A 14,255-nucleotide genomic window follows, 5' to 3' on the forward strand; every position below is an offset into this window, starting at 1 on the left:
AAAATGCATAAATCTGTTTCACTTACTGCAAATTGCACCAATTTCACTATTTCACGTCGATGTGTTTGCCTAAGAAAAATTATGTTTTTACGTCAGCCAATCCTGTGTGACCATGTTTGCTTGACATTGACAAGCGGCATTGCAGCAGATGTATATTAAAAAAGACATAAAAAAGGCAACATATTGGTTCAGCTTACTTTGATAGGAGCTAACCCAGCCGTGTGTGTGTGCCTTTGCAAAGGGCTTGTGCGCATTGTATTTGCTTCCGCTTCCAGTTTTTACATCCGCATGGCATAGAAAAAGTTTGCGCACACCCATGCGCACTTATGTAGGTCGCGTGTCTGCCTACATTTGTGGGCATATGTATGTATGTGTACTTGCGCTTCACTAAAAAGTGTACCTTCCACGCTGANATAAGTTGCCGCTTTGTATGCTGCTGCTAATCGCACTACTACACAATACAGCAACAACTACCGGAGGCACGCATCAAAAAAGAGAATACAGAGTAACCAGAAGGTTCATAGAAATCGGCAGCGAACAAGCGTTTTCAGCAGAGACGATACGAGAGTCGGTATCGAAGGGCAGCAAAATTGCGGAATGGCATATAGAAGGTGTTGAGTGCAGAAAGGGAAAAAGAGTACTAAGGGAAAATAAGAATGCGGAAGAAGCGCCGGCGAAAGAGAAAACTACCCCCTGTCTCAATGGCAGTAAAATCCTCACAGCAACGAGAGCAACTCAGCTTAGCATAGACACCAACCAACTGGTGAGAGAAGGTCTTTTCGCGAATGTGAGCAGCGCCAAGAATTTAACACCAGCACTGGAGGATAAGAAACCGGGCTCCGCCGTACATGACATTCTCAAGCATCAGATCGTTTTAGATGTTAAGCCCATCACCAATTCGAAAATCCTGCACAAAACACCCGCGCCAGCAACAACAATTGCCACCTTCTCTTTGCGCCTTAAAAACGCACATACCAGTAGTCATATCAATTATCCGCCGCCAAGTGCAGCAATTTCACCGCTTTCACATTGGCCAGCATTGCGTTTTAAGCGGCAACAAGCAGCGCTCCCACATAAAACGCAGCAGCTTAGCGCATTACAGAGTAGCAGCGGCACTGCAGCGCACTACAATCCATTACCCGCTGTGCCATTACCGACGCCACCACCTTTTCCCGGCAATTTTGCAATTTCACCATTTAGCGGCGGCGGTGGCGGCGGTGGCGGCGGCGGCGCCAAGCACATCAGCACCGGTGGCAATGTTTTGAATGCCTTCGCCGGTTTCTCGTCCGCCTCTTCCGCCTTCTCAGCCACACATCGCACAAATTCGCTTTGCGGTGGCATCCTTAAGTCGCGCTATGGCACTATACAGACACCAAATTTTCCACATAAATTCTCAGCACCCATCGAATGTGTGTGGGTAATTGATGCCTCTGAGCTGCCAATTACAACTTCCGCTGCTGCAGCTGTAGGCGGCGGTGGCGGTGGTACCAACGTCTCCATCATCGTTTACCTAACGCAATTGTATGTGCTGGGTGGCCTCAAGTTCACCGAATATATGTACTATTCGGATGATTATAAAGTGCCGGCACACCGTGTGTTCACACTTACTGAAGATGACGTGACACAGGTGGCATGGGTGCAATTTAGTAGTCAGTATCTGGAGATACGTTTCACGATGGCCTCTTTGGATGGCACACATTTGCGCGCCTTGGATCGTCTGCTGGACGTATATGGCTTCAATATTACCTATGAGGTGCAGCAGCAGGTGAAGACGTATCAGTGCAATACACTGCAGTGTCGATTTCTCGGCCATTGCTATGCGAAGGCGGACTACAGGTGAGTGTGTGTAGCAAGTAATAGCATACGCAGTAAGTGTGGTAGGGGGTTTATTTTCTCTTAGTTTGTCACTAATATATAGAAATTTTCGATATTAAAAATGTAGAAGAGTGGAGTTGCAAGCAATGAGACTAGGAAATATGCATGTACTTAGTGATCAAACTACAGAGCCACAACAAAGGCCTCCAATCGTTCACGATACCGCATAAGGCACAATTAAAGTAATGCAAGTAATTAGGGGGACAGTTATAAATTATGTCAAAACACTATACTGTGGACTGCAACGGAATGCCTTCTCATGTCGCTTGAACACTGCCTGCACAATCGGCACTAAATGCATTTCCTTCAGGGAACATAAGTAGTTATACCTTCANCTTCACTAATTGCGCCTTTGAGGCACATTTTTAACATGTCTCTATCTGCCGGAGTTTTCCTCGATGACTGGAAATTGACTTTTATTACGCCAATTCTTAAAAGTGGTAATAAAAATTATATTGAGAATTATAGGCCGATTTCTAAGCTTACCACTGTCTCAAAACTGTTTGAGTCCATAGTTAAAGATACAATTTACTTTGCTGTTAACCGGGTAGATCTACGTTAACCAATTTAGACTGTTTAGGACTGTTTGGAAACCTTTCAAAAGGGATTCCAAATTGACGCTATATATACCGATTTCTCTAAGGCTTTTGACATGGTGCCTCACCGAATATTGATATNAAATTGACGCTATATATACCGATTTCTCTAAGGCTTTTGACAGGGTGCCTCATCGAATATTGATAGCTAAACTTGAAGGCCTGGGCTTTCATTCAGAGTTTCTGAAGTGGATCACATCCTATCTGTACAATGGACGCTGTGTTGTTCGTCTTGATAATGTATCGTCTTATTTTTTTGTCTCCTCCTCTGGTGTTCCCCAGGGTAGTGTCTTAGGCCCGTTATTATTTGTTATCTTTATGAATGATATATCTTCCTGTTTCTCAAAATGTAAGTTTCTTCTATATGCGGATGACCTGAAGATATACTATGAAATTAAAAATATAGAAGACTCATTGATTCTCCAGGGTGAGCTTGATAATTTGTACTGTTGGTGTGCGCGTAATCGTTTGTCCCTCAATATTGGTAAATGTCATTATACCTCTTTTGCAAAACTGATTAGTATTGTTCCAACCACTTACTGTTTTTCGAATGTCCCGCTAAAATCAATTACTGATTTTAAAGACTTGGGTGTTTATTTTGACTCCAAGCTCACCTTCACCATCCACATAAACTTTATTGTTTCTAAATCATTCGCGATGTTGGCCTTTATTCGTCGCAACTGCTCGTCATTTTCCGATCCTTATACTCTCAAAATGTTGTATTCGTCTTTAGTTCGGTCGAGGTTAGAATATGCTGTATTTGTTTGCAGANGATGTTGGCCTTTATTCGTCGCAACTGCTCGTCATTTTCCGATCCTTATACTCTCAAAATGTTGTATTCGTCTTTAGTTCGGTCGAGGTTAGGTTAGGTTACAGTTCATACGAACAGATTGGAGTCCCTATTGTAGACCCTATTCCGTCCTATCGTTCTCGTTGTTTGTTGATAAATCTCATGTCCTTAGAGTCCAGGCGTACTCTGTTATCGATGTGCTTTGTCTTTGACATAATTGCAGGCTCTATAGATTGCTCGCACCTCCTTATGAAAATTCGTTTTAATGTTCCCTCACGTATTCTTCGTTGTAATGAATTGTTTTTTGTGGGTGTTGTTAAAACTGTTTATGGTATGAATGCTCCTTTAATTTAATGCTCTCTCCTAATTTAATGCTTATTCTTCAACTTTAGATTTCGATTTTTCTTACTCAAAGTTTACTTATAAGNCAGGCTCTATAGATTGCTCGCACCTCCTTATGAAAATTCGTTTTAATGTTCCCTCACGTATTCTTCGTTGTAATGAATTGTTTTTTTGTGGGTGTTGTTAAAACTGTTTATGGTATGAATGATCCTTTAAGGAGGANGTTTTTTGTGGGTGTTGTTAAAACTGTTTATGGTATGAATGCTCCTTTAATTTAATGCTCTCTCCTAATTTAATGCTTATTCTTCAACTTTAGATTTCGATTTTTCTTACTCAAAGTTTACTTATAAGAATTTACTCATAAGGTACTTGTCATAAGGGTTTCCCTTATTCTATGTATCTTGTCATATAGTCTGTAAGCGTCCTGTTTGTTGATAATAATAATAAAATAATAAATAAATAAGCAATTCCTTCTCGGCTGCAAACGCAGGGAACACCCGAACCAACACTTACTGAAAGAAAAGCCACTTTCTATGACATCCGACAAATGAAAACGAGCGTGACCTAAAGGTATACAACATGAAAAAGTAGCAGTCAGTAGACTGCGGATTTTAATCACTACCACTATCTGCGTTTACTACTCACAATCAATTTATTTATAATTCAATGCATTATTTTAAATTTATTTTTTTATTAAAAATAATGTAATGCCGTATAAGGCGAACAAAATTTTTGTTATTTCGGACATCAAAAATACTATATATTGTCATTAATTCAACCGTATTAAATCCACAGAATTTTCTCTTTTCATATGTCCATTTCTTTACCTAGCGAACTTTTCTCTTCTGCACTTGTCACTGCCAATTTCGCACGTTCCAACTCAAAAGTATTACTTTGCTGTATATGTAGTACCTATTTGTATTTCCTACTCTTACCATCTTATCTCTTTTGTGACTTGCTGAATGTCAAGACTTACTTAAGTGCCACGTAATTAAGTTAGGCGCATAAGCAAAGCAGCTATGTATTTATACTGACGTACTTGCTTTTTGGCTATTTATATACAAATGTACATACATACATGCATATTTATATACTAAAATGAATACCTCGCTGCCACACAATGTACGAGTATCTGTACAATTCCCAAAAGGCAACACACGATCTGACATTTCGTTACATTAGGTTTGTATAGTAACCAATAGTCAGTACTAATTTGTACTGGAACCTGCAAATTTTTACTGGAAAAGCGTATGATAACCCAAAAAATTTGCAAGAGAGCACTGAATCGAGAGCGTAACAACACGGGAGAGCTGCAAATTCTTGCTAGTGAAATTTTTACTAGCAGAAATTAGCTAGCTGAAGAAGAAGAAGAATAAATGTCAAAAGCCGCCATTTGTTGAATTGGTTTAGCACAAACAAAAGTAAAAGGAGTTTAAATCAAAATATTGTGACTGTGTAAGTGCTTGTGTGTAAAGCAGAGTTTAAGACTGATTTATAAATAGTAAAATGTTTACAGCAGAATGTCAAAACAGTGCAACGACTGTTCACTTGCAAGTTTTTGCTAGTTTTGTGTTCATTAACTTTTTCTGCTAGTTTTCTCTTCTTCTCAATTTTACGCTCTATTTTGCTTTTACGCTCTCGCTGCAATGTTTTACTGGAGAAGTTACTATACAAACCTATTTTCTTCCATTTGACGTTTATCAAAGATGTCAATACAAGTCAAGATATTTTCTGGTGGTGTTTACACTATGTGCGTATGTATCTATAGAGCCTTAGTTGACTTTTGAAATTTGCAGATAAAAAGTGGAGAAAAGTACACATTTTCCTCTTTGTGTCAAGGTTATTTGTTGTTTTTGAAATTTGTGTCCTTTTCTTGTCGGCTGTTTGCGTTAATTAAAAGAAATGTGCTTAAGTAGGTACATATAAATGGTGTTAGTGGCGACAAATGTTACGTATACGCCATGTACCCTGCTGGTTTGAAATATAAAAAAAAAAAAAAAATCAGATTTAGGCATTTGCATACCTATTTATTACAGGAATATACATGTTTGGCAAGGTCTATTGGGGTATGAAGGTGTACTAAATATTACATATAATTTTACCTCGATTCATATAAAATAATTTCGATGACCTGGAAGCTAGCTCTCCACTAGTTATTAACTAATAATAGCACAGTCTAAAAACAGAATAACCATAGTTTAATTTAAAAAGAGACCAGCATACTGACTATTTTGNTGGAAGCTAGCTCTCCACTAGTTATTAACTAATAATAGCACAGTCTAAAATCAGAAGAATTTAATTTAATTTAAAAGGAGACCAGCATACTGACTATTTTTGCTAAACACAGCACGTCTGAGTTTTGTTTTAAATATATGTACTGAAAGGTTAAGTAGCCATACGTGTCTCTGCACCGCAGGCACAACGTCTCTAAGGGATATGTATATACGTACATAGATAAAGCAAGGGATAACGCCAAAGGTAAAAATAAAAACAAAAACAAAGTTGCGTAAAGATAAGGGCAAAAATTAAGATCAAGGTAAATTTAAACACTTTACTTATATAAGGGCAAAGGAAAAGGGGAAGCGGGAATATGTCGATGAAGAAAATTATAAACATAAAGCTACCAGCAAAGATAAATATAAAGAAAAAGATGAGGTTCAGGATACCGATGAGAGATGAAAAGAGAGGAAGAAAGTTTAAAATAAAGGTAGTTATAAAGAAAAGGGTATATGTATATAGAGACACAGAGGCTCAATCTGGGAAGTATTTCGGGGTTTTAGAGTTTTTCGGGATTATCGGAACTTATCGATGTAATAATCGATATTTTTATAAATTTTTTTATCGATATTATTATCTATTTTGCTATCGATATTCGCGGAACTTATCGATATAATATTTAGGTATTTTTTTTATCGATTTTGTAGTATATATTTTTATCGGTATTTTTATGGATTTTGTTACCGATATTTTGATCAATTTTGTTATCGACTTTTTTATTGATTTGGTTATCGATATTTCCGGCACTTAACGTTTTAAGAATCCATATTTTTATCGATTTTGTTACCGATATTTTTATCGATATTGTTACCGTAATTTTTTATTTATTTTGTTATTAATTTTTTTGCGATATTGTTATCGATTTTGCTTTTGATAGTTATTATCGAATTTGTTATCGAGATTTTTATCGATTTTCCTTTCGATATTTTCGGAACTTATCGATATAATAATCGATATTTTTATCGGGTTTTTTCAATACTTTTATCAATACATCTAGGTTATATAAAAGATAAAAAAGAAAGATGACGACTAAGGTAAATTTAAACACTTTGCTTTTATTTATAAGAACAATAGGGTATAAAGATAACAATAAAGATAAAGGAAAACAGAATGACATACTAAATGCAATTAGAACGAAAAGTGTGGCCCAGGTGCACTTACTTGTTTATATTATGATAACGAATTAAAGTTATTATTAAGTAGAGTGAAAAAACTATGATAGTAAATAAAGCAATTCCTTTTAAAAAATATAATCTCTGCTTAAACATTCTTACAGTTCCCACTAACTAACTAACCGAATCATTGAATAAAAAAAAAATGATGACTTCCTAAAAATTTCTCAAAGCAGTGAGTTTTGCCATTTGACAACTTAAATTGCAACTAAAACGCTTTTCTTGTTTACTTTCGAGTTTTTAGTAAACAACTGCGCGTTAATCCCATAACCGTTGCTTAACTATTAGCTAACTTTATTTCCGTCTCCTCAATTTACCGCACGCTATCGCACTTACCTCTACCAACCCGTACTTGACAGCAATTTCTCCTACCACTTGCGCAACTAAATAGCGCACAGTTTTCGAACTTAAAGTTTATAAGTTGTCTTGCAGCAAATTAACTGCCTGATTTCTTTCAAACTAACTATACCCTTAATTCCGCTAAAGCCACCATCACTTCAAAGGCAATTAAGTTGTAAAGTTTTTTTTTTTTCGAAGTTAAAAGTACAAAGTATATGTACATATGTAAATAAAATTTTCATATTGCTGCCACGGTGTTTTGCCAGCAAAATTGCAAAACTAATTAGTTGTAATTATGCAATATGCCACTGGTAAGAAAGACTACAGCTTTCTGGAGGCGTCGGGTTTTTTTTTTTCTTCACGCGCACATGCTCTTGCCTTATTGCTCATTTTCCGTCATTCTAGAGCTCGCTGTCCCATAATTTTGCAAACATAGTTTTTTATGAAAATTTACTAAAATTTAAGAATGCACAAAAAACTTTCCCGGTTGGTAGACAACGTTGAAGTATTGCAATACTTTTGCTGCATAAATCTCAATTTGTGCATTTCACTGTCAACGACGAAGTGTGAAAGAAAGTGCCAAAAAAGAAAATTTGCAAAAACTTCGCAACTAGTGAGGCCATCATTGCTACCAGTCAGTCAGCGTCATTAGCGCTAACCTTAGCCTTCCTGTTTCGCGCTTTGCCAGCTTCGTTGCTGCTGCTGCTTTTTAAATAAATATTCATGGAAGTTTTCGGGTATTTTATGCTATTTCGCCACATTTTTTTGCTAGTATTTGGCTATAGTTATTTCTCTGTAGAGTTGATAAATGACAAAACTATGTTTGTTTTTTTTTGTTTTTGGTCGAAGCGAGAAATAAGTTGCAGGCTGGTTGCTTAATAGCTTGGTTAAGGCAAATATGTACTTCAAATNTAGACAACGTTGAAGTATTGCAATACTTTTGCTGCATAAATCTCAATTTGTGCATTTCACTGTCAACGACGAAGTGTGAAAGAAAGTGTCAAAAAAGAAAATTTGCAAAAACTTCGCAACTAGTGAGGCCATCATTGCTACCAGTCAGTCAGCGTCATTAGCGCTAACCTTAGCCTTCCTGTTTCGCGCTTTGCCAGCTTCGTTGCTGCTGCTGCTTTTTAAATAAATATTCATGGAAGTTTTCGGGTATTTTATGCTAGCTCGCCGCATTTTTTTGTNCCTTAGCCTTCCTGTTTCGCGCTTTGCCAGCTTCGTTGCTGCTGCTGCTTTTTAAATAAATATTCATGGAAGTTTTCGGGTATTTTATGCTATTTCGCCACATTTTTTTGCTAGTATTTGGCTATAGTTATTTCTCTGTAGAGTTGATAAATGACAAAACTATGTTTGTTTTTTTTTGTTTTTGGTCGAAGCGAGAAATAAGTTGCAGGCTGGTTGCTTAATAGCTTGGTTAAGGCAAATACTTCAACATTTTTTACCTTATCCGCTTTCATCCTTTTCTTCCCGCTTCGCTAATTTATATGGTAAGGGATTGTTTATTGTCATACTGGTAGCTTAATTGTGGTTGACGCTTTGTTTTATTTAAATACGGTTGCCTCTGATGTGTATAGATATTCAATTTATACTATTAGCCCACCAGGACTTCTTATTAGTCTCACTGCAGGTATAGCAATTTCTAAATTATTTTCAATGAGAAACTGAGTAAAACTTAATTAGTAGCAAATGCATATTTGTACTCNATAGATATTCAATTTATACTATTAGCCCACCAGGACTTCTTATTAGTCTCGCTGCAGGTATAGCAATTTCTAAATTATTTTCAATGAGAAACTGAGTAAAACTTAATTAGTAGCAAATGCATATTTGTATTGNACGAAGTGTGAAAGAAAGTGTCAAAAAAGAAAATTTGCAAAAACTTCGCAACTAGTGAGGCCATCATTGCTACCAGTCAGTCAGCGTCATTAGCGCTAACCTTAGCCTTCCTGTTTCGCGCTTTGCCAGCTTCGTTGCTGCTGCTGCTTTTTAAATAAATATTCATGGAAGTTTTCGGGTATTTTATGCTATTTCGCCACATTTTTTTGCTAGTATTTGGCTATAGTTATTTCTCTGTAGAGTTGATAAATGACAAAACTATGTTTGTTTTTTTTTGTTTTTGGTCGAAGCGAGAAATAAGTTGCAGGCTGGTTGCTTAATAGCTTGGTTAAGGCAAATACTTCAACATTTTTTACCTTATCCGCTTTCATCCTTTTCTTCCCGCTTCGCTAATTTATATGGTAAGGGATTGTTTATTGTCATACTGGTAGCTTAATTGTGGTTGACGCTTTGTTTTATTTAAATACGGTTGCCTCTGATGTTTATAGATATTCAATTTATACTATTAGCCCACCAGGACTTCTTATTAGTCTCACTGCAGGTATAGCAATTTCTAAATTATTTTCAATGAGAAACTGAGTAAAACTTAATTAGTAGCAAATGCATATTTGTACTCATATAACCAATTGAATTCATGCTTTGATAACGAACAGCACTGGACAGTAAATTATTTAATTAAGTAGTGCGTTAAATATTTAATGAAGACAAAACATTGGCAATTTTCGATTTAAGACCAAAGCCCATTATAATATCTCTGTTCGACTTCCTGGTAATCCTTCCTTTGTTAACAGAATTATATCAAGATTTTAATTACTGACTCATCCTCTTTGTTTTACTTGCACTGGTATTCCATTTTTTGAATCTAAAGGCAGAATGAATGAGAATGATTTCAGGAGAAGAAATAGTGTGACCAAATTGGTTCATTTAGCTGGAAATCAAAATCTATTTTCTTGATTGCGTTCTCGAAGGCCAACAAAGCTAACAAACTGCGTTGGATTATGAATTAATAGCAATATTTATTCATCTTATTTTTTTTTCTGTCGTCTGAAGAGACTGAGACAACTAAGCACTTTTTAAGCTATCGCCCTATCTTTCGTTAGAATTGCAAGAAAATTGCTTACAAATTTATATTAAACGGCCCATTTTTTTGCGGTACCATCGGTTTTTGCACATTAAGCCATCGTGAAGCGTGAACGTGAGACGTACTTGATACTCAAGCTCATATTGACTCAAGCACTTTAAAAACACAGCCGATCTTGTTTTTCAATACTCGTCGATCTTAAGGTAGCATTTGCTGCGGTCTAAATTCGGCAGATAAGATCTAGTTCGTTCTGCATTCCTTTTTCTATGGTTTCGAACCAGTTCTAAATTCGTCACTTTAGATATAGATTTCTAGTGAAAAAAGTGAAAAAAATTGTTTTTTAAAAGTACTATTTTTCGCCGATTTTGGACTGGTGGGGATCTACTTACTATCGGACTAGTTTGTTTTTGGCGATAAAGATCTAGTACGGAACTAGAAATTTGATTCACTCGTTCGCGGTGCAGGGATGGAATATTTTTATTCGTTGCTAAATGTAGTACTTCTTTACGGGTACTTAAGGTAAAGGCGAGGGGTACCCTCTGGATCTAAACCTCGATGATCAGACGCATTATCAGCTATACATACATCTGTGGTATGGTGGAGCAGATTCTCAATCCATGGCATGGGAAAACTGTTTACCAAACGTAAAAGCATAGTGGCTTTCTCTACAATACCTGACGCTGCTGCTCGATGCTTCTGCTTCACCTACCATCACTTTGCATCTCCATACGTGTTGAGGTCTCAATAGCCAACTGCAGGCTTAAGAGAAATTGATGTTAGTATGATACCGAGTGGGGCAAGGCGAAGATTTCTGGTGACAGAGAGTTATACGCAAATGTTTTTTTCAATGCCTCAGAATAGAACACCATCTATACCTTTACTACAATGTTGGGTACCCTGAGACTGTCGAATATTTATTGATGGCTTTAAAACTGATACGGGGTCAGGTCCTGGTGTCTATATCGAAGATATTTATATTTATACCCAATACTCTTACCGTTGAAAAAAATCAACTGGATATGATGAAATAATTTGATGATGAACTGAAGAAATAAACTGATGAAAAATATTTTCTGGCCAATACCTTTCATTTGATATCCATATTGCGATGTTTTAGATAAATTGTGTAGTATCGAAAATAAGTGGCAACCTTACACTATTATCCTAAGAGATAACATTTTGTATATAGGGAAAGCATTGTTTAAGAACCTTATCTTGGTAACCATGAATAGTAATGTTTTACCTTTTTTTTCTAAACGGAAAATTAAATACATGTGCGATTCAAAATAGGTGGCAACCCTATTAAAAATATTTTTGAATTAGGGATATTTAAAATACCTTCCATTTGATACCCATATTATGATGTTTTAAATTATTTGTAACTTATTTCGAATAGGTGGCAACCTTATACGAGTCTTCTCGGAGGTAATGCCTATTCAGATAGCCTTAGAATCCAAAACATTATCTGTGTACAAAATTTTTTCAACATCGTTAGAGCCGTTTGCGAGAACCCTATGGATATATATATATATATATATATATATATACAAGCATTGCTCTTTTAATGTAATAATATGCTTCTTGTTGATTTCAGTTCTCTATTGGGTGTGTGTGAAAGTTCTATTCGACCTATGCCGCATACTGCTTACAGCTCCTAGACCATCTTCAGCCCTTTAGCCGCTGTTAAGAAAAAAACCTACGGGGTGGTAGTACTCACCTATAACCCCTCGGCTACAAGGCCTTGCAGACCATACATTATTGAAAAAATAGCCTTTTCGAACAGAGCGTCTTCCTTTTCTTTTTATTTGGCACAGTAACCGCCTAAGCGATTTCGACAGAGTTCAACAAAGCATATTATCAGTCATTTCTCTTCTGTGCGAATTGAACAGATCTTAGCGCTCATAGCAAGCCAAAACTGATAAGAAGGGATATTCTCCTAATTTTTCCCAAATCAGAAATAGCGAATAGAAAGGCGTTAAGAATTCACTTACAACTCACAAAAAATCACGTTGAGCCATTAAGAGTTAAATGGCAGTGGGGCGTGAAATCTTACAAAGGAAAACATGTAAATAATAAAATATGCAAAAAAGAGGGGTCGGTGCACAAGTAAGCAAGCTGCTACTACAGCTACTGCTTACCAATATAATAAATATTTGTGCAAATTTTACGCATTGTTGTATATCCTGGTTTTGTCCTTCTCTTATGTATTATGTACAACAATCCTGGTTTTGGATATTTTTCTATTTAGTCTTTTTTTTGTTTTTTAAATTTATTGTTTACACCCCATTTATGTAAACTGCATTGCAACCGGCCCCTTGCTGCATATTTGTCCCTCTATTAGCTCGCCAGAGGCTGCACAGAGTATGCTACTGCAACCGCGAGGGCGTACCTACATCCCGGCCCGCATGTGCAGCTGAAAAGCTCGTTTCCAACACGTTCGGCAAACACAGCGAAAACAATTGTTGAAGTGTTGCAAACATTGTAGAGCATTTTTTTTCACAGCGCTGCTGCTGCTGATTGTTATTATTATTATTATTATGCTTTCTTGTTATTGTTGTTGTTGTTGTTGCTGTGCCAGCAGTTTGTGCAAGTTTAACATAACATATTGTATGCGCATGGATACAACAAAAACAATAGTAGGGCCAACATTAAACAAACAATCAAAAGTGAACAACTTTCCGACATAAAAAAAAAACACTGCGCCCATATGCCATGTGCTATATTTACAGTTATTTTTTGTATTATTGCTCACCGAATAGCCGCAGATTGCCAAAATGTACAAACAGCAAAATAGCAGTAGTTATTGCTGCCAAATGGCCAAAACATGATGAAGCATACGTATGTGTGTATTAACAACGCCTTCGCATCACGCCAACTGCAATGCTTAAGGGGCGTTCTACTATAACTGTTTTGCATGGCTAAGGTGTGAAGGTGCAAAAGTGTGAAGTGGGTGTAAATGCATTGGCTTCTGCGTATGTGTTATTGCGGGACTGTACTTCAGGTCGGCAAGTGGTGAGTTTTTTGCTAAACTGCCAATAACGTTGAACAGGTCAAGTGGTTGTGAGAAACTTTTGCCTTTTGCTGTTTTGCAACTTTTTTCAGTTTTTACCAGCCAGTTATTATTTCACTGTACGAGTTCATGGTTTTCAATTTGCTCAAATAAATAAAAAAATGCAAGAGAAAATAAGAGCGAAAACTTACTCGGTTCCAGAATTTGTTGAGTTTAGTTTGTAATTTAGCAGTAAAATAAAAACATTCTGCGCCTTTAACAATTTTGCTTGCAAAAAACTTTTTGTAATTAAAAAAAAAAAAAATTGTGATAAAATAAAATAATTTAATTGTGGAAAGTCAGAAAATCCTGCCAGAAAGTGAGACATAAATTTACCTAATCAGTATGAATTAGATTTTTTTTTTCAACTGATGATATGAGTAACCTTGCATGGTTGAGATTGAGACATCTTTTCTGTTTATCAAACAGTGGCTTCAATCGTATTAATTTTGGTAAGCCGAACGTAAAATCAAGTGTTTAATTTAAAATAAATTTTTAGAGCAAGGAAAAGGTCATCTAAGTACCAAGACCAAGAATTATCTATTGTAAGCGAACTCTATTTGGTTATAAGACATTTTTGATCTCTGTACAAATTTAAATGTTTTAGAGAATTACTTCGGAAAATTTTACTAGGGGTCTTCTCATGCCACCCACATACAAGTCTCTAAAAATTAAAAAATAAAAATCTATGCCAGGAAGAAATAACGAAAAACCTTAACTTTATTTTTATACCCGAGCGCACTTGTGCACAAGGGTATTATAACTTTGTTCACATAACGGTTGTTTGTAACAGGCAAAACGAATCGAGATAGATATAGACAAATGTATACATAAATGATCAGAATGAAAAGAGAAATCGATTAAGCGGTGACTGTCTGTCCGTCCGTCCGTC

General features: G+C 36.3%; 1 protein-coding gene across 1 annotated transcript in view; it reads left to right on the forward strand.

Moving 5' to 3' along the window:
* Positions 1-430: 430 nt before the first annotated feature.
* The window catches only part of LOC108359232 (uncharacterized), a gene marked incomplete at its 3' end in the record, with an annotated part of 264,353 nt that continues 250,528 nt past the window's right edge, over positions 431-14,255 (forward strand). The window contains exon 1 of the mRNA XM_017610986.1: positions 431-1,836. Coding sequence (XP_017466475.1) covers positions 431-1,836 — 1,406 coding nt within the window. The remainder of the gene's footprint in view (positions 1,837-14,255) is intronic.

Source organism: Rhagoletis zephyria, unplaced genomic scaffold (genome assembly GCF_001687245.7).
Source record: "Rhagoletis zephyria isolate East Lansing unplaced genomic scaffold, Rhagoletis_zephyria_1.1 Rzeph_scaffold_00361, whole genome shotgun sequence".
NCBI lineage: Eukaryota > Metazoa > Arthropoda > Insecta > Diptera > Tephritidae > Rhagoletis > Rhagoletis zephyria.